Source organism: Coloeus monedula, assembly GCF_965178545.1.
Source record: "Coloeus monedula genome assembly, chromosome: 2".
Lineage (NCBI taxonomy): Eukaryota > Metazoa > Chordata > Aves > Passeriformes > Corvidae > Coloeus > Coloeus monedula.
This window is the reverse complement of record NC_138782.1, coordinates 41,083,409-41,110,483: the sequence shown is the minus strand read 5'-3', so window position 1 is coordinate 41,110,483 and position 27,075 is coordinate 41,083,409. Positions and strand designations below refer to the sequence as shown.

Sequence of the window (27,075 nt, the reverse complement as noted above, 5' to 3'; positions counted from 1 at the left end):
GTGAGAGAAACAACACGGTGACACCAAGGTCGGTGAAGAAGGAGAGGCAGGAGGTGCTCCAGGCGCCAGAGCTGAGGTTCCTCTGCAGGCCATGGTGCAGGCCATGGTGCAGCAGCTGTGCCCCTGCAGCCCATGGGTCCATGTGGGATGCAGAGATCCACCCACAGCCCGTGGGGGAGGTGCCCGTGCCAGAGTGGGGGGATGCCTGGAGGAGGCTGTGGTCCAGTGGAAGACCCAGTGGAGGAAGAGGGCCCTGCTTCCAGGCTGGAGCAGCCTGTCCTTGGAGGGCTGCACCCATGGAAAGAGAGTCCCATGGTGCAGCAGTTTTGGGAGGGCTGTGTGCCCATGGGAGGGGCTCATGTTGCAACAGTTTTGGCAGGACTGCTGCTTGCGACATTAGAGCCATGCTGGAGATGTTCACAGAGAACTCTCTCCCATGGGAGGGACCCCACAGTGTAGCAGGGAGGGGACTCCTCTCCCGGAGCAGTGGAAGAGAATCTTGGTGATGAACTGACCAAAAGCCCCATGCCCTGTCTCCCTGCGCTGTTGGTGGGAAGGAGGGACGGGTTGCGGGGAAGAAAAGGTGTTTTTAAGGGCTTATTTTACTTCTCATTATCCTGATTTTTTTAGTAATGAATTCACTTTATACGTTTAAGTTGAGCCTGTTTTGCCCTTGGAGTGTTGTCGCCAGTCTTTATCTCAAATCATGAGCCCTTCCTTTAAATTTTTCTCTCCTCTGCCCAGCTGTAGCAGGAAAGGGTGAGTGAGTGGCTTTCGTGGATGCCTGGCATTTGGCCAGTGTCAAACCACAACAATAATATATGCAATACATTCCAAATTTTAATTTCTTTTTTTTTTTTTTAAAGAAACCAAACATAAATTATTCCATCCAATTCTATAAATCTTCTGATTCTGGACGAGAACACCAATGTGGAAATATAAATTATTTCCTTATATCCTCTTCATGATTATATAATTCTCAGAGCAGATTTGACTGAGAAACTGGATACTTTGGCCAATCATTTTCAATATTCTATTTCAGGAATTCCCTATCTGATATATTTGCCAGCACAATTTGGTATAAGAATTTATGAAGGGGAAGTGCATTTTGATCTAGTGTCTTCATGTTGTATTCAGTTATATTTAGTCTGAATATAAATGATAGAAGTAATATATTAAAACAAAAAGTAGTATATGTCACTAATACAGCCCTGGATATAGCTGAGAGAAACCTATTAATTGGTCCAGGCATCGAAAATTCCTCTGTTGGTGCTATAAATCTACTTGATTTTTCTTGAGCAGTTGATTAAACATTTAGGTGTTTAATTTACATTGGAAACTGGAAAAGTTCATAGAGCTCTTAGGTGCCTCTATTTCTACATATAAATGTATGAAGTTATTTCAACTAGTACCAGCACTAACTTACATTGTGTTGTAGTTTCTTGTGAAACTGCTGATTGATCTTTGTGAGTTTCCTGGTTTTTAACATCTGTACCATTTATTGGTAATATCTATTTATGATTTCTTGAATGTTCATGAATATTTCTTAATATTCCATCTTCTTTTCCTCTATGCACTAGCATTCATAACTCTTTAAACCTTACTCATTTAAAAAAATGCAGTGTTCTCTCAATAAATCTGTTCCTTGGATTCAAATACTGCCAAAAGTGAGCATCAAAATTGACTATTGAACTGAATAATTTTTTCAATGCCATCACTTTCTTTCCTGGTAAAAAGTGATCCAGAATTACTTTTCCCTGCTTAGTTTTTGTGTTCTCTGTGTAATACATTTAAGTCAATAAACAGAATTGTGTGAACAGGAAGACAGGGAAGCTATTTTAAGAAAATCTGAAGCATATATGAATGCATGTTTATCCAGTTCCATCTTTCTTTGCTGGGAGAAATCTACTGTGCTTGTGTGTAAAACTTAGATAACTGCTCAGTCAAATAACTAAACACATCAACAGGTCTTCATGATAATATCTAAAAGATAAGTCAGCCCATTGAAATGCCTCTAGCAGCCTTCCCACGTTTTTTTCCATCTTAGGTTATAATGAAAACCCCTTTCTTAAGTGTTTTTCAGGCTTGTTTCGTCCTTCTCCCTCCCTCTGTATATCAAGTCAGCCATGTACTACTTTGTTATTGCTGAAAATTACTACTGCAACTTTCGGATTAATTAACTTTTTTTTACTTTTGTTAAAAGAAGTGGTCACATCTTGAGCTAAGAATTCTCTTTTTATTAGATGTCTCTAGATAGAGTATAAAATTTTAAAATATGAAAATAAGATAGTTTTGCTGAGTATTTTCTTGAAACAGAAAAACAGTAACTTGTGTCAAGGAGAACAAAAAAGGTAGAAAGAGTTACTAACTGCAATTTTATAAACTAAGATATGAAAAAAACAGATAGGGTCCCTTATGTTGAAGTGTTTTGTTTCCAATCTGAACTAATATTTTCCTTAGGCAATTCACAGAAAAAAAAAACCAAACCTGTGTAGAGGAGTGCTGGAACAGCAGAAATTAGTGCCTGCAAACATCTGTGCAACAGACCCAACTTTTGTGTCCCCAGATTGGATCATAATACCTAGAAAATGACCAGGAGATATTAAGCAATGTGTGTTGGTAGAGGGATGGACGTATGCTGGTTAACTCTGGTCTTCTGCTTTACCTTCCTTCACTTTCCTGAATGAACTAGAGACAGGACAGTCTGTGTTCAGCTCCAAGAGGTATTTAGACTTCGTTCTGGGGTGACTACAGACTTTGTAGAGGTGTGCACGTAAGGTAGAATGGCCAAATCAGCTGATGTAACTGTAAAAGCAAATGTCATTTATGGTGCTGTACATCTGTGGGGTGACTGCAGCTGCCCGTGGGTTGCTGTATGACCTGTGTGCACACAGGCATCCCGAACATGTCAGCTCACTCCTGGGCTGAAGTCCTGGATCCTCAACGCAAGGATGCATTCCCATGCTGTGGACATGAGAACCTTTGGGCCTTGTGCCCAGCTGTGACATTCAAAATGTCCTTTACAGCTTCCAACGGCAGACACAATAAAGCTGACATGCCTTTATAGAATATTCTGAAATTCTGCCATATTCCCTCTTGTATTCTCCTTTCAGTTCTCTCCTCCATCCCAGGGAGTGTTTGCATAAATTCCCCAAGCTCTCATATGTTCCCCAAGCTCTCATATTAACTTTCAAAGCAGTGTCCAGTAGCTCCAGGATTTACCAGACTTGATTTTGTATTTTCTGTACTGTATTTTCATATATTATGCTTCAGTACAAGAGCTAGATTGTTATTTAAAAAAAACCCAAACCGGGAGGCCTCGCACCCTTTAATTTTTGAAGTTTGTTTTGTCTATTTAGTATTTATTAACTGATTATAGATCACCTTATAAGATGTCCTAAGTTTGGGGAAAGTCATAAAAAATATATAAGAGCCTCACATGGTGGAACATTGTGTCACAATTAGAAAACTAACAAACACGTGGCATAAAATATTAAGACACCCAGCCATTATAACAAAAAGTGCTATCATTTGACTGTTTAGACTTTGTTCTGAGATGACTTCAGATAGTTCAGAACCAGATTTTAATTTTGTAACATTCGGCATTTTCCCATGATGGATTGAGCCAACTGCATCTTGTCTCTTTTGTTTACTCTGGATATATGGACATATGACCATCTTAGCTGCTAATGAAGTTTGTGGTGATGACAATTTGTACGTTCATCTGTGTCCAATTCCATACCAATCTGGTAACAGCTGAGGCCCTCTTAAAAGGAACATCCTTCTAAATATGACCATCTAGCAAATAGAACAGCATGAATAATATATCTCAGATAATTATGATGCAGAAAATTCCAACTTTTTCTTACATCTGGCAAAATATTTCAAATTACCTATTTTTTTCAGACCTCTGAGTATAAAAAATGAAATTGAAATTTCCACTGTCTTAATCACTTTTAATCACAAACAGGAATGTGTCCATCATAGCTATTCCCCTAGATGAGCTATTTTTTTGCTTCATGTGTCCTTCATACGAGCATTAAAAACACCCTAGCCTGTCTGTTCTCATTAAGGGACAACTAAGTAATGCAAAAAGAAAAGAAGACATAATTTCTGCCAAGATGCATTTGTCTGGGAATAAAGAAAGAGGAATATACCTATAACCTGGTATGGATTAGAGGAAAAATAGATTTTATATCTTCTTATAAGTGGCCACATGGTTTATGATATAGTCCTTTAATGACACAGCCAGACTCCTGAATGAAGCAGAGATCCTGTAGGGGGAAAAATTAATTATTTAATTTATTATGTCAATAATTAAGTCCTTTACTGGCTTTGAAAACTGAACAAAAAAATTGGAAATCGGTAACAGATTTGAAATCACTTACACATTCCAATACGTCCCACAGACCTTTGCCACATCAAATAACAGAGTACCTAATGTTGCAGTATGTTACAATCATCCCTTGTCAAAGGCAGGGAGGAAGTGAAGTACTTGGGAAGCACTTTGGCATCTAGTTTCATTTGTATTTTCTAACAACAGACATTGTGGTTTCCAGGTTCCATTGTGGTTTAAAGAAAGACGTGCGCTTGTGGCCTTTAACTTTTTTATTTTCTTTGATCATGACTATTTCTCTCATTTCTTATTCGGTCTGACTTTGGCATTATTCTCCCTTTTCTCTCATTTGGTGTCTAGTCCCTGCCTACTTGTGGAATCTCACCCTGTGGCCGTTTGCCCAGGCTTTTTCTTCAAATCCCGTTGCCCTTGTCTGACAACTTGTTTATTGAGCTTCATGTATCATTAAGCTCTGAGCCCTTTTCTCACATTCATAGTCCAATATCCTGTGCCAGTTACTGAACTTTTGTAGCATCACCACCCACTTCATTATCATCAAAAGTATTTCTATTGAGGTAAAAACATTACATTTTTCTTTAGTCTCATTCTTACAAGGATCTGAATTCTTTAAGCTGAGATTTTTCCCTGAACGTTGACCCTTATGCAGAATTATACTGGGAAAAAAAAGGATTCCAGATACTTACAATGTAGTACTATGAAATATGTAAACCAGACCAAAGTAATGACTGATGTTGAGGAACTGCCACAATAAAATCCTCAGCCTATAGGACATTTTCATTAAATGCTTTTGTATATTTTGTACCTCATCCCTGTGAAAAAAAAAAAAAAAACAACAAAGCCCCGCAAAACAAATGTAAATTAATGTCTATTAGGAATTCGTTTATTAAGTTTTCACAGCAGGTAATGGGAATCTTCATTTTTGGTTTCTCCCTAGGTTCAGTAATTATTATTGCAAATTATATTAATGACACATATTCATGATGCACATTTGTAGTGTATATTCTAAGGACTTTATATGTATTTGTAAGCTGGTGCCTCAAGATTGTTTGAAAAAATTGAGCTGAAACAAAGCATGACAAAAAAATTGCTGAAGTGTTTTTCATCAGAGTACAATTACTGTCCTCTGCATATCCATACATTAACATTCAAAATTTACTGGAATTTCGCAAATTTTCTCCCTTAGAAAAAGATGTCATCATGCCTTTCGGTATTGCAAAGCGTATTTACCATGACAATTCTCATATACAAACTCAAGATAATATCAGTAGGATTTACCACTCCATCTCTTTTGTATAAAATTAGACACTATCTTTCTAGTACTATTTTAAAACACTGAAATCTTCTTAAGAACGAGGCATTGCAATTTTGGATCTTGCAGTAATTTAAGGATCATTATAAAACTGCATCGTCTAAATTCTTAATGTGATTTGAAATTAAATATTGTATGAAATAAGTTTTCCTTCGTTTACTGTCAGCAGAAAAATGGAATAGTGTTTTAGAGACTAATCGGCTTCTCTTCAAATTGAGTACAAAGTTACTAGTATCTTAAAAGATTAGCATGTTTACTTTCATGGCTCACATCTTCGAGACCTTTATTATTAGTTGCAAAATCTGCTACTGAGGCCATGGTAGAGGAAAAAATCAAAAGGAAAGACATTTTGAACGATTTGCCTTAGGAGAAAATGGTGGAAAACTTTAGCTTGAGCCTTAACCTGATAGCTACTGGTAACTTCCAGATGAGAAAGCATCATATGTACATTCTCTCCAACCTCCAGTTAGCAAAATTTTGCCTCTTTTCATCAGGAACATGATGAAAATGTTAAATGTTTGCATTTGTCATACTTAAGTGTTCTCTAAAAAGAGAATTTTTCCATCCTTTGCATTACTAACACCTCATGTAGGAAGGAAAGTCTTTACCAAATCTGCCAACCTATCCTGTAGGCATCATGTCAGATATAAAAGTATTAAAAAAAAAAAAAAACGACAAAACATTAGAGCTAAATATAAAGAGCATAATGGGAAAGAGTCCTTACACAGTGCTGGCTCTAAGAGATAAATTATCTGCTTCCCTGTCTGATGGTGATTTTCTAATCCTCAAACACATTCCCCTCAACCTCCCTGCACCTTGATACAAGGCAGCTGCATAGAAATAAAACATACAATTTTGGATGAAAAATTAAAGCCTCTATCTTATGTTATACCTGGCATTTTTATCAGATGTTTCCTTAGTACTTAGGAGCGAATAATCATTCTTCCATCACCTTCTGTGTGTCATTCATGACTGTATAGCCCACGCTCTCTCCCTCTGTAGTCTGTTACTCCCAAAGTCAACACTGACAAATCAGCTGTCTCCAGCATTCTCCTAAAACACTACAATGTGGCCACTCTCATTCTGAGTAGGATCAAGTCAAAACATGTTCCTAAACCCCAGAAGTTTTTGTGCCTAATGGTTGAGTCCTCCTGCCTGTCTTCATCTGTGCTCCCATATATTGGCCATGTGAGAAGGCATCATGAGGAGGTGGGGATCTGTGATGATCCTGGTACTGGGGTTGTTTCCTCTATGATTCAACTTAACACTTTCCTGCCATGAAATTTTTCTCCTTAGCTCAGGAGCTGAGAACCTGGTTGGAGCAGCTTAGGTGTAGTCTGCCTCTACAGCTATAAATTTCATTTATGCATTTATCTAAATGAAGCTCTTTGTCTCCTTAGTTCTCCTCTGCCTGGAATATTCAAGGCAAGATTCTTCCTGTGAGTGGCAGGAACAACCTGATGCATACTTACAAAGCAACACATGCATAGCACTTGTGGGGGGAGCACAAGGCTCCAGTCATTTGCCCAATAATTTAATTTCACTTGTAACCTTCTTCCCTTTCTCTTGAGGTGGTTCTATTTATATTTGTTGTGGTTTTTTCCTCTGAGGAGTCGAAAATGGGAATTTTGCAGCCTCTTTGTCTCTCCTATGGAAATCATTATATATTCAACCTTTTGTCACTGCAGCAGCTCACTCTGTTCTGGAGCTCTGTCACTGTACATTGGCCTCAATGTGCTGTGAGACATTCAGAATGACATTTATTTGTACAAACTGAGGATCTTGTTCAGATATATTGAAACTTTGGTTGCTGTCCAGCTTTAGCAGCAGAAAACAAATGGTATTTGTTCACAATGTTTTCTTCTGCCAGTCACAGGTGACGTTTAAAATGAGTCTTCAGACTGAATGGCTCTCAATGCATTTTGGGCTCAAGGAGATCAAGCAAGTCTTGTGGGCCAAATATTATGGACTTGGACTATTTGCTAGATTTAATTTATTGTCAATTAACAAAAACTTCTGAATACTGAGTTGGGTATTGAGTCAAAAAGGAAAACATAAATAAAAACCTTGTCTTTCCCTTCCTAATCTGAAGCCCCCTTGTTTTCACTGCTGGTTGTGGTCTGTCCCTCACACTCTGGTTGGTGAGGTAATGGGCAGCACAGGTGTTTGGAGTAAAGTACATAATGGTTTCTGTCTGACACTCCTTTCTGTTTTTCCTTTGTCTGTCCTTTGTTCTTTATGTCCCTGCCTGACAAGGTTCACCTGTGAGTTTCAGTCCTTCAGAGGTGTTTTTCCACAGTGAGGGGTGCCCGTGGGCTGCAGTCCTTCAGGGATCTCCCCACCCTGGCACAGCTTGCCCTTGTGGGCTAAAGTTCCCTACAAATAACCGCTTTTGGCATGGGGACCTTCCTTCAAAGAATGCCTCTGGCTGTGTTTCCTCTGCAGCACCTTCATCAGCACATCTCCATCTGTCTCCTCAGTCAGGCACCTCCAGCCATCAGTCTGTGTGCTTCTTCCCCTGATGCCTGCAGGTATTTTGTAAGTATGGTGGGGCTGGGGTGCTGCCATTTAACTTGCCTGCCTGCAGGTTTGGCACTCTGTGTGCTGCTGTCACCCAGTCCAAAGGTGTCTGGGCTTGGCTGTAACTGGCCCGTGGCAGGTCATGGCCTCTCCCTGCACACCTCCCACTGCAGACCCCAGTCTGGGGGCTGGAAGCCCAAGCTCTGTGTTATATTGGTGTTGGATATTCTCTTTCGACCTCAATGAACATGTCAGAAAGCTATCTGGAAGTCAAGTTCTCTGTTAAATCTTCATTTTCCCTGTTTAGAAATATTTGGAAATGAAAGAATTTCTTGTAAAAAGGAATATTTGTACATTCATGTAGATGTGCACACTTGTTTTCTTACTTTGTCACTATCAGGCACATGTATTTCTACTGTTTGGAGCTCTGCAGGGTCATGATATATCCTTCACACTTACTTTTTGTTTCCTGATTGATGGAGATGCAGCCACAGTCATGTGTAAAATGATATTCATGTACCTTCTGCCAAGAAAGGGAAAAAAAAAAAAACAACAAAGGAGAGAGAGAACTTTCTCTGATAAGACTGAAATCAGAACAAGATTGCTTTTGATAAAAGATTGATGAAGAGGCATTCACTGCTTGCAGGAGAAAACATTTGTGAAAACAATTGATAGTGGAAGCTTTTGATAAGACATGCAAAAAAGATTTCATTTTAATATTTATCACTTGTTCTGAAATAGATAGGCAGCTTCTGCATGATGAGGTCATGAAATACAAGATTGGTTCAGGCAAATTCATTACTTCTTTTTCTGTTTTTTATATTAGTTTGCCTCTTCTCAGCTTTATATAATGTATTTTTTCTGTCATCTTTTATAAAATACTTGGGTGCCCATCTGGTATGAAAGTAGGTATAAAAATATTTTTCAGAGCAAAGAGGGCCTAAGTTAACACACTAAGAGTCAGTATTTGTAAACCATATTAGAGATAAGCTCAGTAAGATCAATTCTCTTCTATGGATTTGTGTTAAATTACATTGACTGGTGCCAGGGCAGTCTGCCCTATTTAGTTTGGTTTTTTTGAATCCATTTAATAGACCTTAAGGGTTTAAATCAATAAAAGAAATTACTTACGCAGGTATTCTGCAATATTATTGTAGAATTCTTGTTTCATGTGGGACTTGATTTTATGCCTAATTTAAATAAAGAGGAAAATAAATACAAAATACAGGAGCAGGAAAAGAAAAGGGTTCCATGAAGCAGAGGAGCATCATCCATTAAAACTGCACCACACTGTATTACAGTTCGGTCTAGACACTAGCTGTGCAGATGATGCCACACTTCTTAGCAGGTTTTTTTTCTTATTTCTTCTGGCACATTGCAGGACTGCTACAATAATCAAATGCTTGAGGTCAGATCAGAAGAGCAGCTGTGGAAAGGATTGTGAGTCATACACAATTGCTAGTACCAGAGAAAACTTTTCTAGAAGAGAAGATACTTGAAATGCTTGAAAATACTTGAACTGTTGCTGTGAGAAAGAAAATCAGTAAATGACATGATAAGCATATCTAAAATAACAGCTATAAAGTGACTAGATATTAGAAATTTTCATTCATCTATTTTTTTGTGTGTGATTTAATGGGAGTTATATAGTATGAGTCCTGTGGTTTGAGCACAAATGTCATTACAGCTACCGTGTTGACAGTCCCATTGGGAATTAAGGCAGTGGATTTCCTGGAAGTTTTCCATTTGTGTTACAAAACTGTATCTGTGTACAAATAATAAAAATATCTAGAAAGACTAGGAATTTAATGGATCCTAATGCTAATTTTAGGTATAAGATTTTGCTCTAACCGCCTTCTGCAGTTTCTTATAAATTCCCTTAAAGTTACTGATGGTGGGTGAGATGGAGACCCTTTTGAGTCATTCACTGTAGCTATTCCTCTTTCTTGTTATCAAATTACTTTTGCAGACCACACCAGTTCTTTAACTGAGCTTTGTGTTGTAATCCTCCTATTCCTTGCTGCCCCAAAATTCTTCCTACCAAAATAAAACATTTTAGTGTTCCTCAAAACTACAAAGATCACCATTAAGTAATAAGATAAAAACTAAAAAGTATCTTTTCTTACAATTAAAAGGACTGTAGAGTGAAAGTTGTTGCACTTCATTGAGGGAGGCATTTGAAGATTCTGTTTTGCAGCTCAGAGGGAAAAGACTTCTCACAGGATGTTAGGAATTTATGAAAGTAATTAACGATGTTTTACTGAATACTAGATTAAATATTAGCTTGGAAAACTAAGTAAATGTCCTGAGCGAATGAAAGAGCTGCCCCTGGGCTTCAACATTTGCATATGTTCATTTAGAGAAACCTTCAAGTGTAACTTAAATATGTATAACTATGTTTTCATCTCTATCAGTCACTGATTTGTGCAACTTGTAGAGCACAGATTAAAATTAGCTTTTCCTTTTTCTTTTAATAATGACAAGACAGCTTTTAGTAGTGAATTGCATCATTTTGTCTTTGTGGGTATATCTGTGGTGTCCACATAAGTGGTGCATTGGTGTTTGTCCTAAGCCAAGCTGAGCCTGCTCTCTGTGCGTTTTTGTTCTGCACACATCCTGGGTGCCAGAGGCCGGCAGAAGATGCTCCTTCCACAAGGTCTCTGTGGCACCACAGCTCCCAAAACACTGATGTATTATGATTAATACAAACACTGAATGGAATTTTTTTAAGGATTTAGTACATGATTTGGAAAATATACCTTTTATTAATTTCTTCTTTGTTTGTTTCTTTTTTCCCCCCTGCTTAAGTGGGGGGGTTGTCATTTATCATTGCTGTCAGAAAATGACACAGAGATTTACAAGTGTAGCACTCCTATCTTTAAGATCACTTAACTCCTCCAGTAGAACCTGTATCATTTTTCAGGACTTTTGGGTTTTATATACAAAGCTTTATGGTGCAAAATTCCACAATTTTTATGACTGCCTTGTGGCTGTACCTTTAAAGGTGATAAATAGCAACAACGTGTGCCCTGAGGCAGCTTGTATTCATGGGTGTGAGTGTGTAGCTTGCTGGAACTTGAATGCACAGCTTGAGTGCTGCATCTCCAGAAGCAACTAAACAGTGCTAAAATCTGAAGAGATGAAGCTTGAGCCCAGCAAAGGAATCTCTCATCTTGCTTGTTTTGTGTGAAAGCCCCATCCCTCCATATCTAGAAAGCAATATTGAACTGGCAGTGCCTTGTGACAAGCAGCACCAAAGCCTGAGCAAGGATCTTAATTATTTGCAGATAACATTGTAAACTTTGGCCCAGTTTGTTTCTCTCTCCTCAGTCACAGGACAAGTGAAAGAGGTAAAAGAAAAAGTAAGAGTGAAGGAATTCCTACTGGTTGAAATTTACCTAAAGGCATGAAAGCCCTGGATGCTCTGAAGAACTGTGACTAGAACCCAAGCAAAATCAATTTGAGTCCCCTACTTAAATTTAAAAAATACATATTTCCAAACATTTTAGATATAGAAAAAGAAATAATGTATTGAAATTTGCACATTTCTAGTTGCTCTCCCTTGCGTTTAACTTACAGAATACCAGCCTTGAATAAGGAAAATTCCTTCACTTGGTAGAAAAACAGGGAAGCTCCCAGATCTGTGGCCCTCCATATCCACTCAAAGCAGCCCATCACTGTTTCCCCTGCATCTTTTGTGTTTTCAATTCCATGGTAGCTTATTTGAGGAAAGGATAATTTATGCTATACTTGTAAGGGTTTCAGTTTTATATCCTGTTAATTGCAGCCATCCAAGTTTAGCATCATTCAAGTGGACACTGATAAAAGCATGCAAATATAAGCTCCACATCACTCTCAACTGTGTGCCTCTAAAGACACACGTGCTTGTCATTGAATTAATTTCAGAGCTTTTCTCATTCAAGGCAAAGAAGATGAAAACAAAAGAAAGTGAAAAAAAGAAACAGGACTGTGTTTTGTCATTGGCATGAATGTTCTCAGTCCCTTTTTGAGGGACCGAAGATTAGGCTGGACAAGATCAAAGAGCTTTAGGGAGATTAATTTTTAGCATCAGTACTACAAATTACGGTGTTGATCCTTTCAGAGAGATAAGATGAGCATCACCTTTTACTTCTCAGTAAAGTGAGAATTGCAGGACTGTTAAAGCTGGTCCCTGGCTGAAGTCAGAAAATGTTCTCACACCATAAAACAATAATTAACACAAAGAGGTGCTGTGAGGATAAGGGGAGCATCTTGTCCATTGGAGTATGCATCCACTCTGATAAAAAGTGTGCTAAAAGGGATGATGCTTGTTGTGTGACATGACAATTCCTGCCACAAAGAGCTAGAAGCTGTGCTGGTAGTCTCTCTGTTTTCTCTTACTGAACTGTGACAGTGGTTGGCTTTGTCTTGGATTTTTTTTCTTGCCTTTATTGTGTGGCTGAATTACCTGTTTCCTGGCTTTAAAATGTGTCTGTACTGTACTGCTTGTTCATCTTTAAGACAGAGATGATTTACAAGTCCAGGCTTACAAAGCTTAATTCCCATTGCTAAGGAAAGTTCACAGGAGGTTATACACTTTCTTGGCACAACTGTTAACAAGACATTTGTTTTTAAAATAATAGATTTTTAAAATTGATTTTTAGTGGAGCTAGCCAAGCGAACCAGGTCTGATTCTCTGGGGAAATCACTGTGGTGGTTTTACCTGATACACCAGTAGAAAGTTAACAGTTGTAAAACCTGTTGAATCTCCACGCTGTAGGAAAAAAATGGTCAGCTAATCTTTTAAACAGAAATGGTTTCGTTTTGAAGAGAGGACAGCATACAATTGCTGATCTTCTTTTAGTCATTCCATGGTACTTTATGTGTTTCCTTTACTCTCTGTAAACGTAGGTAAGTGTAACTTCCAGCAAATCACTGCACAAAAGTATGTAACTAGACAACACTTGTGGCTATTTTAATAAAGCTATTACCTTTAATCAGTAGTAGCACACCCATCAGATAATCTGAAATATATCTACTGATGCCTTTGATGAGAGCTCAGTATCAGAAAATTTTTGTGTGTTTGGACTAGTGTCTTAGTTTGAAACAGGAGTCAGCTTTTGAAATGGATCTCCCGATCATCCCCATTTACTGTGCTGTGGCTTGAATGATGGGGCATTATCAGAGCAAATAAAGTAGATGCCTTTTGATTGAAACTAAACAGGGAGATGTGTTTCAGAACTTCACATATTAGAGTTGCAAAAGAGAGCCAAGATTAAAGGTAGTCTAAACTCAAAATGTCCGCAAGCATCTCCAAAACCTTAGCCCCCAAGCTTTATAGTGTGGATTTCTGGTCCTTGACACAAACCATTTTGCTGTGGAGAGCTTCGGTCTGCAGTACTTGGTAGTGCAAATTAGGTTGCTTGCTTGCTTGTTTACTGAGACAAGCTTGACAGACTTTTGAGAAATCTACATCTCTGTAAAACTTCAAATTTTTGAAACCTTAGCGCTTCTCAATTTTACAGCACTTCTTTTCTCTCCGTGAATGCTGCTCATAGACATCTTCCTGCATGTGTTTTCAGAATGTGAATCTTGATCTGAATCCAAATTACACAATTTCTCATTCACATGGAAAGATCTTAATATTCCAGATTTTTTAGCAAAGAATTTGAACTTATATGTGAACATGCCTATGAAAAGCATATGACATGTTGTAAACTGAATGTATGCAGAAGAGAGAATGCCATGATACAAAAATCTTCAAAATCATTTTCAGGAACCTGCTTGTCTTAATAATCTATGCTTTTCCAACTAAATGCAAGTACTGAACCTCTCTATCGTAGTTTGATGCTGTATCACTGAAGATTTCTATCTTAGAATTGAATTGCCTCGAGGGAAACTGAACATTTTTTCCCAGCTATGGGTAAAAGTTAAAGCAGTTTTCTTTATCTTTTTTATGGGTCATAATTCTCTTGTTATGATGTTCAAAAACATCTTTCGTCTGTGACTCAACAAGGTGTTCTCACCTCCCTTTTATAATGGCATGTTTCATATATACATTCATTTTTTAGCAGAATTGGTCTGGATTTAGTTATAGTCAAGATTTCCATTTATGCTAGACATTTTTTTGAAAAATAACACATTACTTAAAGGCATGAAAAAGATCTTTTCATATGAATATCAATTTTTAATTATTTATCTTGTATTTTCATAGCATTCACCTTGTTTGTATTAGCGTGATACTGTGGTTTCAGCCAGAATAGAGTTAATTTTCTTCCCAGTAGCTGGTACAGTGCTGTGTTTTGGATTTAGGATGAGAATAACGTTAACACACTGATATTTTAGTTCTTACTGAGCAGTGTTTATGCAGAGGCAAGGGCTTTAAAGCTTCTCACCCCACCCCAGCAGCAAGCAGGCTGTGGGGGCAGAAGAAGTGAAGAGATACAACCAGGAGAGCTGACCCCAACTGACCAAAGGGATATTCCCCACTATATGGCCTCTTATGTCTATCAGTATATGAACAACGGGGAAAGCCGGCCAAGGGCTGCTGCTCAGGAGCTGAGCTGCATCCGTTGGTGGGTGGTGAGCAGTTGTGTTGTGTATCCCTTGACTTACTATTTTTGGGTTTTTTTCCCCTTTCTTTTCTGTCCTAGTAAACTGTCTTTATCTCAAGCCACAGATTTTACTTTTTTTCCCAATTCTCTCCCCTACCCCATTGAGGGGTAGGGTGGGTGCAAGAGAATTGAGGGAGTGGCTGTGGGTGTTTAGCTGGGTCAAACCACAACATGAGTGTTCTCCCTTTTAAAATAAGACATGATTTCATATGGGGTGGGAATAAATGAGGTGACAAACTATGCCCACATGTACTGGGCATAGGGATTAACTTGTAAGAGTGTTTTCTGATATGGCATGGATCTCCCATTAGGGATTGGGAAGAATCTATAAACTGTCTCTTTTTTAACATACCTGGCTATACCTCTGGCAAAGCAGCCTCTTCTACCTTAAAGTCCAATTGGATATGTAGGTGTGCTGCATAATATTGCACTGCATAGATTTTCCAGCATTATCCTGCTGGGATATTTTGGTAGGCATAGCCCAAACATCAAATCTAAGACCATTTTTACCCGTCACGGAAACTGCTAGTTTAAGAGCAAGTCTTCAGGTAAAATCCGGGAAAGCTCTGGAAAAGATTTGATCTCTTGTCCATATTGATACTAGGGAGTTAAGTTCCCAGGTAGGGCCACATAGGGTGCTCACTAGGTTTTATTTACAGCTGTTCTCATAGCAGCTGCTCAAACTGATATATAGATGCATGAACTGGGACAAGTAGAAGACCAAAGTGCTTTTTGGTGGGGATGTATACCAGGTGCTGGCCATAAAGCATGAAAAAGGCATCTGTGAATGACTAGTTGAAGTAATTGGAATAAATATTTATAGCTATTAAACTTTTGATGCAGTAGACAATAAATTCACAGGAAAAATTTGCTTTCTGCAGTGGAGTATTTACTATACATAGGAATTCTTTCAGAGATCTTTGGAGAAAGGAATTTGGAAAATTCCTTTCTGCAGCTCTGTAGCTGCCACCATAGTGCCCCATCAGCATGAGAGACTACTGAAATCTTTAAAATATTTTCAGAGTTCTGCCTAGTAAGTGACTCTCCAGTTTTTCAAATAGAATTTATGTCTCAGTAATGTTCTGACACTTATTAGGTGTCAGTGTGAGGCCACTTTTATGCCTGTTCCTCACATACTCACTAATGCTTAATGTATGCCTTAAGTGAAGACAGAGAAGTGTGAGCAGATTGGCAGTGTCTGCTGTGCTGAGATAAATCTTCTCAAAGAAGAATTTAGGGGAAGAGGAAATAAAAATTAGATCTTACATTAGTCAAATAACATACAGTCCACAGTCCTGAGGGCATGCTGCTCTCTGCAGACTGTGAGCAGTGCTCACTTATTAGACCTTTTCTGAGCACAGTACCTTTTATTACCATTTAACCCAGACCAAAATGTGCCCAAATGTAATTCATTCAAGCATTTTACAGAATACACTTGTTACTTGTTCTGTTTCAGTGTGGCTTGAGAAGAAATTAGAGCAATGGAAAATATAATCCATACCTGGTAAATAGTAAGCTTTCTTTTTTATGTTTACTGCTGGAGATAACATGTTTAGAGAGTATAAATTCTATCAGGTAGTTCAGTGTGGAAGATGGAATAACAATGAGGTGCACTCAACTGTGTTTAGGAGGCAAGCAAATGGTCATGAGAACTTAAATTCTTTTTTAATGTAGCATTATAAGCTTTTCATTGTCCTGTTGCTTTCTATACAGGCATTATAATAAATGGCAGGTTTATAGGTTGTTTTTTTGTGCAAAATATATGAAATTACAAGAAGGAAAAGGTTGTTCATTTACTGAGAAAAGTTTTCTATGAATTTAGTGTTCATTTGACTATTTCTCTTCCGTTTTATATCTGTACGATGTGTTCTTAATGTCACTGTGGAGATACAAATAGCTTTGTAAACATAATATTAAAAAGTTCTGCTGCCTTCTGTGTCTTTTGCAGATTGTTATGCAGAGTTTTGAAGGGAATAACAATAATCTAAGCAGGTATTTTTATGTTGCAAACTGTCTCGTGCTGCCAATAAAACATTTTTATCTGTTACAAGGGTTAATATATCTTTCGGGAATTTGTGCTAAAAGATCTACATTCAAGAAAAGTTATCGTATTAATGGTGTCGTTTTACTAGTAATGCCATTTAGAAATATGTATATAGCATTGCTAAGGTCTTAGATTGTGTACAAAAAGTAATAACCCTGCGAAATTCCTAACTGAGCATTAACTCTGCATTCCCTCCACTGAGCTAGAAATTAACATTAAATTTTTGTGTTGTAATGTGAAAAAGATGGAAATGAAGCGTGAAGTGATTTTTAAGTGAAGGAAGAGGGGGAATTCTGACTTAGTTGGAATACATTTCCATTTCCAGCAAATTATTAACTCATTAAGGGACTAGTCAGTATAAAATCCTAAGTCTTTTACTTCTCTTTAAAGAGTATCATTCAGAGCAGAACCTTTGTAATACATGAACTATTGTGTTTGGCTGTAAATCAGGGGATTTTATTTTTGTAAATGCTCATCTGGGCTTCTTGCTACACAGAGGGACCATTGGCTGAAGGAACTGTAGTAAATCACACAGTATGTAGTTATTTCCTCTTGTTCAACATCCACTGTTCTCTTTGCTAAAAAATAATAGAATCTAAATTTGAATGTGTCTGAGTTAACTCTTTTTGTGTAGCATTACATAAAAAGTACTTGTTAGAAGCTAAGTAGCAAGCATGTTCCACATGGAAATTCAAAGCAACAGTAAGATTTATGGTTTTAGGCAAATATCTCAGGAATATTAGGGTAATCCTTCCTTACAAATTGTAGATGGAGTTTATTCCTCTCACCTGGCACTTACCTATGGGACAGAGTCTTTATAGGCGTCTTCAGAAAGTTCAGTGTTACAGGAAGAGAAAATATATAGCAATATATATCAGTATGACTGCTATGCTTACTGGTTGCTGTAATCCTGAATTCCCAATTGGCAAACATAATCAGGATTGTGACAACGTGGTAGAATATGAATGTTTATCAAAGGGAGGTTATATAGAGTGGCCCTGACTTGTTACTCAGGAGCCTTTCCTGGCTCCCACGAAACTTCATTTGTCTGCTATCAGTTTGGAAGGGACCTCAAGGATCATCTGGTCCAATCGTTCTCGGCAAAAACATGGTCTAGACAAGATGGCCCAGCAGGATGTTCTTAAAAGTGTCCAATGTTGTGAAATTCTCCAATACGCTGGGGAGATTATTCCAATGACTGTTCTCATTGTGAAAAATTTTCTTCCTGTGTTCCAACTGGAGTCTCCCCAGGATTTACTTGTACTCATTGCCTCTTGTGTTTTCCAGGTGACTCCGTGTGAAAAAGGACTTGACTCTAATAGTAGTCCTTAAAATGATACTAGGTTTTGGACATAGAAGGCAATGAATCCTTTTTCATATCACATTTTTTATGTTGTTCCTTTTTCTATTTCTTTGGCAGTGCCAGTAGTTAAACTACTATAAGAACTGAATAGGAAAAGTTTATAAAAATTAAGGTACAAATATTCTGCTAAGTGAAGGGTTTTCTGCCTTTTCATCACATTTGTTTGAATGTGTGGTGCTTTCAATAACACATCTACTTTTCCTTCTATTTCTAGGTGTTGCTTAGCACCTACAATATTCTGAATTCTAAACGAGAACAGTAATGTATAACTCTGAAAATGTTGAAAAGGTGAACTGAAATCAAATATAGATGTATTCCATAGCATCATAAAATAGCAAGTAGTTTCTGGTTGCTGGAATTTAACTGCTAAGTGGTCCGTGTAATTTAGGCCTGATGGTGCACTGGCTTTTTTCCCTTGCCCCATGTGGTGCAATATTTAGTTCACTGCCACTGAGCAGACAGTATTCAGAAAAATGGATGGTGATATCAGATCAGAGTGCTGATTTGCTTCATTATTTTAACAGTGCTTAATTTTCCCTTCAGGTTTCTCCTTGCTGTGACCTGCATAAGATTCTCTGAGCCCAGAAGCTGATTTTTCTTTCTATATTAGCTGCTAAAATAAAAGAGGTTAAGTCTTCTGGCAAATCTTGCTTCTGATTTCTTAAACCAACATGGTTCAACAGAATGTTATTACTATCTCTGTATTTTTTTATTTTAGGTAGTCTCTACTTTCATTAATAAACCAGCTTTAGCTTCCTATGTAATAAAGTGTACTATCATGCTGTTGCTTTCTTCTTCTTGCTTTTTTGCATTCACTGTGGTCAGGGGATGAAACACTGTTGCTCTTCCCCTTGATTTCCTTTCTGTTTCTGCTGCTTTTGAGACCTGGACTCTGTTCTTGTGAAAGGGTTACAGCAACAGTAGAGTAAGACTTGGTGAGCTTTTTTTTCCTCTCTCTTCTGGGAACTTAATATCTTTATTTGCCTGTTTAGAAGGTCATCTCTAATGTCTCTACATTATCCATGAAAAAATATTTCCCCCATAAAATTGGTGTGTCATCTGCGCTTTTACATGGGTCCTATTAGTTTGAAGAAATATGCTGTGCTATGCACTTTCTGGAAAACAGTTTTATTTAATTCATTCTTCAAATTAATGAAACAAAAGTGTCCCCTTTATTTTTCCATCTGATGCTGAAATGCAGCACAGTTAAGGAAAAAGAAAACAAATTGGAAAGCCAACTTTTTGATTTCTGTTGATCATTCATAGAAAATACCTTTTATTGAGAATTGGGTTTGTGTGAATCTCTTAGGGAATGGCATCAGGCGGTCTATTATCTGCTTGATCTAAATACACAGCAGTTAGACAATTCCACTGTTATTGTATCCACAAGAGGCCCCAGCGGTTCATGAGTAAAGGTGTGAGTCTCCAGCTAACATAAAAGTTGGAAGTTCAAACTGAATCATATGTAGGGGAGTGTGAAGAATTGCTCTTTGTGATTGATATGCAGTAAGAAAATACCTCAAGACCTCAAAACTCCCAACTCATGGTTAGCAGGAAATGGAAATTTATAAATGTGTTGTCAAGAAAATCTCAAACAGAAACCTGTCAGAACCACTGAATGGTTTGGGTTGGAAGAGACAATAAAGATTATCTAGTTCCCACCCCCTCACTATGGACAGGGATGCCACCCACTAGATGAGGTGGTCCCATCCAGCCTGGCCTTGAACACTTCCAGGGATGGGGCATCCACAGCTTCTCTGGGCAACCTGTGCCAGTGCCTCACCACCCTTTCAGTAATGAATTTTTTCCTGACATCTAATCTTTTTGTTTAAAAGTGTTCCCGTTGGCCTGTCACTAGCTGCCCATGTAAAAAGTTCCTTCAGGTACTGAAAGGCTGCAATGAGGTCTCCCCAGAGCCTAACAAGAGGATTTCAGAGTAACTTAAACACAGTCATCTTTTCCTTCTTCATAATTTATGTTAGTCTTCCCAGCTGACCTTCTAGTTAGCCCACAGCTCTCAGCACCAAAGGATATTTTGTTGTTCATTCAGGATGTGCTGATTCAGCCTTGTGAAATTCAACTTGAGAAATCAGGAAAAAAAGAAAAAAACTGGTAAAAGGCTTGAATGAAAAAAAATTTTATTTTCATTTCCTCTGCTATGAATTCATTTTCCCAAGTTGGCCAAAACCCATTTTCTGTAAAGAACCAGTCCTTATTACTGGGTTTTATAATTTTTGGATCTTCTCAGTTCCCTTTGCTCTAGTGAAGGAAGATACTTCATAATCTACTTTACATACACTTGCAGTATTTCCCATTGGAATATGGAACACAGGCATTAATTTGGATCAACACATAAAACAGACAATATCTCTAGAATCATTAATAATAGATATTCTCAAAAGAATGTTTCTTGAGGCGTAAAACAAATACATGAAGAAAATAAAAGTGACATTGACATAAACAGTTGTATCTTACAATAGTAACCTAAGGCAAAACCCAAGCACTCAAAGAAATAGTTAGAATTCTACCTCTTTTCTCAAAGAAAAAGCTGCAGACTTAGCCCATCTATTGTCCATGAAATGTAATTTGCTATAAAGCATTAATCACCCAAGTTCTGGGAAATGCTTGGTGATATTCCCATCCAGATCTCTCCACAATTAAGATATGATCACAACTCTTTTTTATTTTCTTCTTGTACTGTTTTATCACTTTTCTTACAAAGGTTGAGGATTAGTTTCCTCCTTTAAACACAAGCCAAATTCAATTCAAATGTGGTCAGAAAAATGTTACAAAACTGGTGCTTTGGGATTCCATGTTTGTTATTGCTCAGTGACTTCCATATGAAATCTATACAGGGTACAAATCAAAGGATGTTGTTTCTTTCTCCTACCTGCTCTCTTTGAAAAGTTTTCCTGAGATCTGCTAATTAAGCTTTCCTGAGACTATTATCTACACTGTTATCATCAGTAGTGATGTTCAATCTTTCAGAGTTTGTTTTTGTTTTAGATAAAGTGATAGAAGAAAGCTAAGATACATGTCCATCTGTCCTTTAAAATTTTTATTAAGTGAAATACCAAAATAAACTATTGCTATGGCCATATACAGAATCACAGAATATTCTGAGTTGGAGGAGACCCACAAAGATCAGAGCCCAACTCTGCAGAGAATGGCCCATGCAGGGATCAAACCCACAACCTTGGCATTATTAGCACCATGCTCTAACCAGCTGAGGCAATCTATGGAATTGCCCAAAGTGCACATTTTACAGCTTTTTCTGAAGTATGTAATTGTTGATATTGCTGAAGAGAGAATAGTAGGTAAGATGGAGTTCTTTTTTGTCAGCCCTCCCTTTGTTTCTAAGCTAACCCCATAGCTTCCAGCTTGCAAAAAGAACTGGAAAAGGACCTGTACTTTTAAAAGATCAATTGGTATAACTAGGCATATAAACGTGCACAGCAGCCAAGATCAAGCAAGAGTGGTTGAAAAGGTTTGTGGGGGAATTTTGTTTTGTTTAAGCAACTCTTTCCGTCCTTATTCCCTCATATGCACTATGTCCTCAATGTGATTGTAGCACAGCATCAGGCAGTGAACTGAATCAGGAGCTGATCCAAGCTTTAAAAAAAAAAACAAATAGAGAAGGACAGTAGATGGTGAGGAAAAAAATGAAAGGCAGAACAGGGTCTGGTTAAGCAAGCAAAACTGCCAGAAGAGATGATCATTAAAACAGAATATGACTGATTGGCAGTTTATTAGGGGTTTCCAAGGTTGTGAGTTTTTACATATATACCTATTTCTCTTTTTAAACTCTCACTCTAACTGAGCAAATCACTTTTGAGCTCTTCATTTGCCTAGTTATTAATTTCATTATTAATTTATTTTAGATTATTAAATTCTTTAATGTTATGCAGTATTCTTAGTTGGAGAAGTTTTAGAGTGACAGACATGTTTTGGATATTGTGTTAATGAATGGAATTTTTGAGCTATTTAAATGGATTTTGTTAAAATGCTGGGGCAACAAGTTGTATAAAAAAAAAAAGACGACCTTTAATGTCATTTAATGTCAACATAATATTTTAAGGTTGAAATAACTGCTTTGATTGACTATTACGACTGCAGTGTCCTTGCTCTGACAAATCTCTGCTGGCTGATTACTGCTTCACTAAGGAGACAGTGTGTTATTAAAAATTCAATTAAAAAAAAAATGAATGCCAGATTTTTGTCCTTTAAATTGCATTGCATAAGAAAGAAAGTGTGGAGGGAGAAGTACTGAGAAATAATGTAAGAGAATGAAGAAAAACCACTCAACAGAAAAAAGACCATAATAGAAAAAGTGGTAGAAGAGAGAGTGGGAGAATGAGGGTATAAAGAGCACTAAAATATCTGTAGAGGAATCTTTTGCAATTAAAAGTGCATGTAATAATCGCATATACAAAATAAAAATTTTAAATATTGTTTAGATACAGAGACAAATGCTTCAGAACTCTTTCTGTTTCTCCCAAATGGATTCAACAGTCTGTCTTGACATTTCACAGCAGAGATGGCCAACCTAATGATGTTGCAGTTAGAAAAATAATTTCTTGACAGACTAACTACTTTCTATGTAGGCTGATGTTTGTGTGTGGTTCATTCATGATACTGGAGAATTAGGTGTGGGTTTCCAGAAGGTATCACCCAATAAAGAACAATTTTTCTTGCAAGGTGTGTTGTGGAAAGATCCATGCAAGTCTTTCTTGAAACCCCTTTAATAATGATACGTCTTCTAAAATCTCTGTAATTTCTAGTTATGAGGTAATATTTTGATTTCTGTTCTGTATTGAGCAAATGATGAACAAGTTGTGAAAGACATCCTGATTTATCATGGTTAAACCTCTCATAAGATCCTTATTTACCCTGCCATTTTCTAAGACACAAGATCCGGAAAGACTGTCTAAGAATCGCCTCTGATGAGGACTGAAAAGGAGGAGGAGCTTCTGTATATGTGAGACCATCAAATGGTCTAATTTTGGGCTAAAATGGCTAGCAGTTCTTTTGTTTTATCATGAAAGACCACAACAGTCATGAGGTCTTCCACAGGCTTTCTCTAAATCTAAAGTCAACAGTTAAATGTAATTTTTGGAAAGAATGGGAAACTCATACTGAGTCTACATCTCAAAGCAGATTTAGACTGAAAATTGCATTACAGAGAAGAAATAAGTATCAGTCTTCATCAGTAGCATCATCTTTCCTGTTTCTGATTATAAAAATATTTTGGAGTACCTTGTTCATGAACTCTCTGTGATCATCAAGTTTGACCCTGAATTGCTACATGAAGAGTGTGTTTTAGCATTATCTGTGCAAGTGCCTCTTGAGTGTTGAATAGTCTTAGTGCTTGATTTAGTAGTGCTCCCTCTGGAAATTTTTTACTTTGTGCCAATAAACCTGTCTTACTTAGAGCTTTTGGCTCTGGTCCACTATTTCTTTGTCAAGTGTTTAGAACTTGTAAGTGTTGTGACCCGATTGGCAATGCAAGTAATCCTAATTCCAGCAATTTACACTTGTCACTTTGCTTTACACTCCATTACTGCACACTGAAATTCTCCACAAAATGGTTTGGAGACCGTTTAACAAACAACAAATTGAAGATAGAAGGATTTTGTCCATTATGTCACAATTAATTATTTATTGGGATTTTGGTTTTGTGTTGCAGAACTGTGACCTGGCCCAGCAGAGCATTGTTCATATTGTTCAGAATCCACAGAAAAACAGTCAGAACAAGGAGGAGACAGAAGATAACTGTGTTGGAGGCGTTCTGAAAGCCTTGAAAAGAGAACCTGAGAGTCTAACTCGCATAGATCTCAGTAGCAGCATCCTCCCATCAGTCTCTGCAGGGCTGGCAGTTATTCTGGATCCTGGAAAAAACATAGTTTCACTTCCCTCTGAAAAATCAGGTAATTCAGTGACTTAGTACCTTTCAATATACATTTCTAAACATGTGTATTTTTCTTTCTTAGGGCGAACAGTTCTAATTCCACACCGCGGGGAAAAAGCCCTTAAAATATATGGTTTATTTTACTTATTAAACAAAAAATACAGCAATATTAAGAGGTGGTAAGCATCTGATGTGTCTTCTAGCAAAATTATTTTGCTTTGTGGATAAAATGAGTGATTTCTTGTGTAGTTCCTGTCTCTAACTTGTATTATGCTACTATTTTTACAAATTATTATAAGATGGCAAAACCCCTAGAGGTCTATGAGAAGGCAAAAAATAGCGTCTGTAAAATTTCCATTATAGAAATTTCCTTAACAAGAATTTTTTGGCAGCTTATGCCTTGCAAATATGTTTAATTCCCAATCTGTTGTGATGTTTTCATACCCCTACATTTTATAAAAAAATATTTACAATAGATTTAAGATTTATTAAATCTTTGCTGGCACAACACATGATGGTGATGATTCATACTATGGACATTAGTAGTTCTTCATCCACCAAATGATTACTAAGAATATCTTCTTTGTGAAAAATAATCTTAGGCATAAGTTACTGCAAAATGGGTTCTGCTATAATATTTAAAATAGTTCATGACAGAGAAGCTCAAGTCAGAAGCAAATATAAGAATCTCTTAGCAATTACATGAATCTTCTCGGAGAAGCCTTCTCTTTACAGACTTTACAGACTTGTGTTGCCCCAGGGAAGATACATCATTCTGTGCAATACCAGATTCTGTTGTGATTTATCATAATAGTCCATCAGAGATGTCTTTTTAGAAAGAACAGTACACAAATACCCTTTTTGCACAGTACAGAAGGTAATACTAAACATGTCTATCCAGAGTACAGAAGATAAATTGTGAATGTGACAGAGATACCTCTATGACTAACCTGACCACAGAAATCATCATGCTTAACAAAATGGCTACTAAAACTATTAAAATAACTTCTAGAGAATTTATTAAGTAGCTCATGCAGAAAATATACAATCCTTGGGAGGGTCACAGAAGTATTCCACAACTGACTTGGTCAACCTCTCACTGCCAACTAATGATGAATGAGTGCAGTTTAGGAGCAAATTAGTACCCAGCTTAATGATCCACATCTCCCAATCTGAATGAGTAATGAGATAAGAGGGGCATGCTGATTTAAATCTGGTAAACTAGGGACAGGGTGTCAGCCTGGACTTGCTCTGAGAAGCAAGGCAGAAGTGTGAGCTTTTAAACATTACCACATATTTATTTTTTCACTGCTGTACATGATACGTACGGGGATTTAATATCTGTGCTTGACTTTACAGAATAGTTTATACATGTGTAAGGACTTTTAAAATGTGTTGTGTGACGTGGTTGTCCACAGACTATGAACTCTGTGAAGCCAAGTACAAACTGATAGGTGTCTTCTATTGCAGCAAGTATTTTCATGGCAGAATGAAAACTGAGGAAAAATATGTACTGATAAAATATGTGGATTAGTTGTATCTGTGATTAAGTTATAAAGGCTTTTTATCATAAAAAGACAAAAAAAAGAAGAACCACTCTAATGACTGATAGTTCTTTGTGGAAGGATGTTAATATTAAGTACTTTTTAAAGGCCTTTTAACTTCTTTCCTTGTTTTGATTCTCAGTGTGAAAACTTGTCCTTTTGGCTGTTCCACCTGTCCTTTTGGCTCCACCCCTTTGTTCAATAGTGGGAACTATATTTTTCCTAGGCAGGAAGTCAGACTGCAGAATCCCATTCCCTCCCTTTTTTAAATGTATGACTAATGTCAAGCAAATTTGTAATATGAAATAAAAAAGTTAGTTCAACAGAATCTCTTTTGTGTAAGATGATGTGAATGTTGTTACTTACATAATTCCCAGTTTAATTCATTATCAGCTGATTTATTATTTTCTCTGAATCAACTAGATGTGGTCATCATTACTTAGGTTTTCTATTTTCAACTTTTAAATCAATGTTCATCTGGTCAGTAGCAAAAAAATGTTCTGATGTTCTTTACGTAGTCTTTTGCAAATGCTTGCATGCAAGGCACCTCTGCTTCCTTATCTTTCTATGTTCTTTTCACAGAAGAGTAAATAAAGTACTGGTATATACTGACTTAGGTGTGCCAAGCTGTAAATTCTAGCAAAAAGAGGGATTGATTGTTTTCCATCTAGTTAGGAAATGCTTAACAAAAAGTTAATATATGTTAAAACTTCTTGTCTTTCCAAATAATGCAAGTATCAGTTGAGGCAGATGAAACTGGGTGTCAATTGACCCTCAAATTAGTATTTATACACAATACTAATATATTTATGCATAATACTAATTTTATATACATATATAAAACCTCGGTATTGTTAGTGGTGCATAAAGAGATGAACTGGTTCCCATTCCATGTAAGAGTCTGATACATGAAAGAGACAGTAAAAAACACTTAGAAGGGAAAGCCACAATTTAAGGTGTGGATAGTCAGAACTGTGCATACTTCTGAGACAAGCCCTGATGAATAAAAAAACCCCCATATCAATTTAACCAGGGAAATTGCTGACATTGTACAAATAGTTTTTGAATTGTATTCTGATGATTGTGTGTTAAAAATTCCTGTGCCCTGTAATTGATATTACACTTTATTATAATTCTTTTACTCAAACAGCCTAAAAGCATAAGAATTTTTATGTCAGATCTGTTTGACGTAAATGAGTAGTCTAAAGTCCTGAAGTATTATACAATTATTTCATAGTTTCATAGCATTTATAATCTCAAATTAGATCCAGGTTGGTCAGTGTTATGGTGTACATCTGCCACCCCATTTGTACGTGGTGTTCGGCTGAATACTACTATCCAGTACCAAGTTGAGAACAACTGCAGCTATTTCTTACCCCTTTTTGAGAATTCCGTCAAAACATGAGCACCCATCCATTCAAAATGGCTTCCAGTGTA

At 37.2% G+C, this 27,075-nt stretch overlaps 1 protein-coding gene across 2 annotated transcripts in view; it reads left to right on the top strand.

Moving 5' to 3' along the window:
- Positions 1 to 27,075, top strand: part of PRKN (parkin RBR E3 ubiquitin protein ligase) — a 699,935-nt gene that overhangs the window by 200,932 nt on the left and 471,928 nt on the right. For both annotated transcript variants that reach the window (XM_082276720.1, XM_082276719.1), the window contains exon 3: positions 23,873 to 24,113. In XM_082276720.1, coding sequence (XP_082132846.1) covers positions 23,873 to 24,113 — 241 coding nt within the window. The remainder of the gene's footprint in view (positions 1 to 23,872; positions 24,114 to 27,075) is intronic.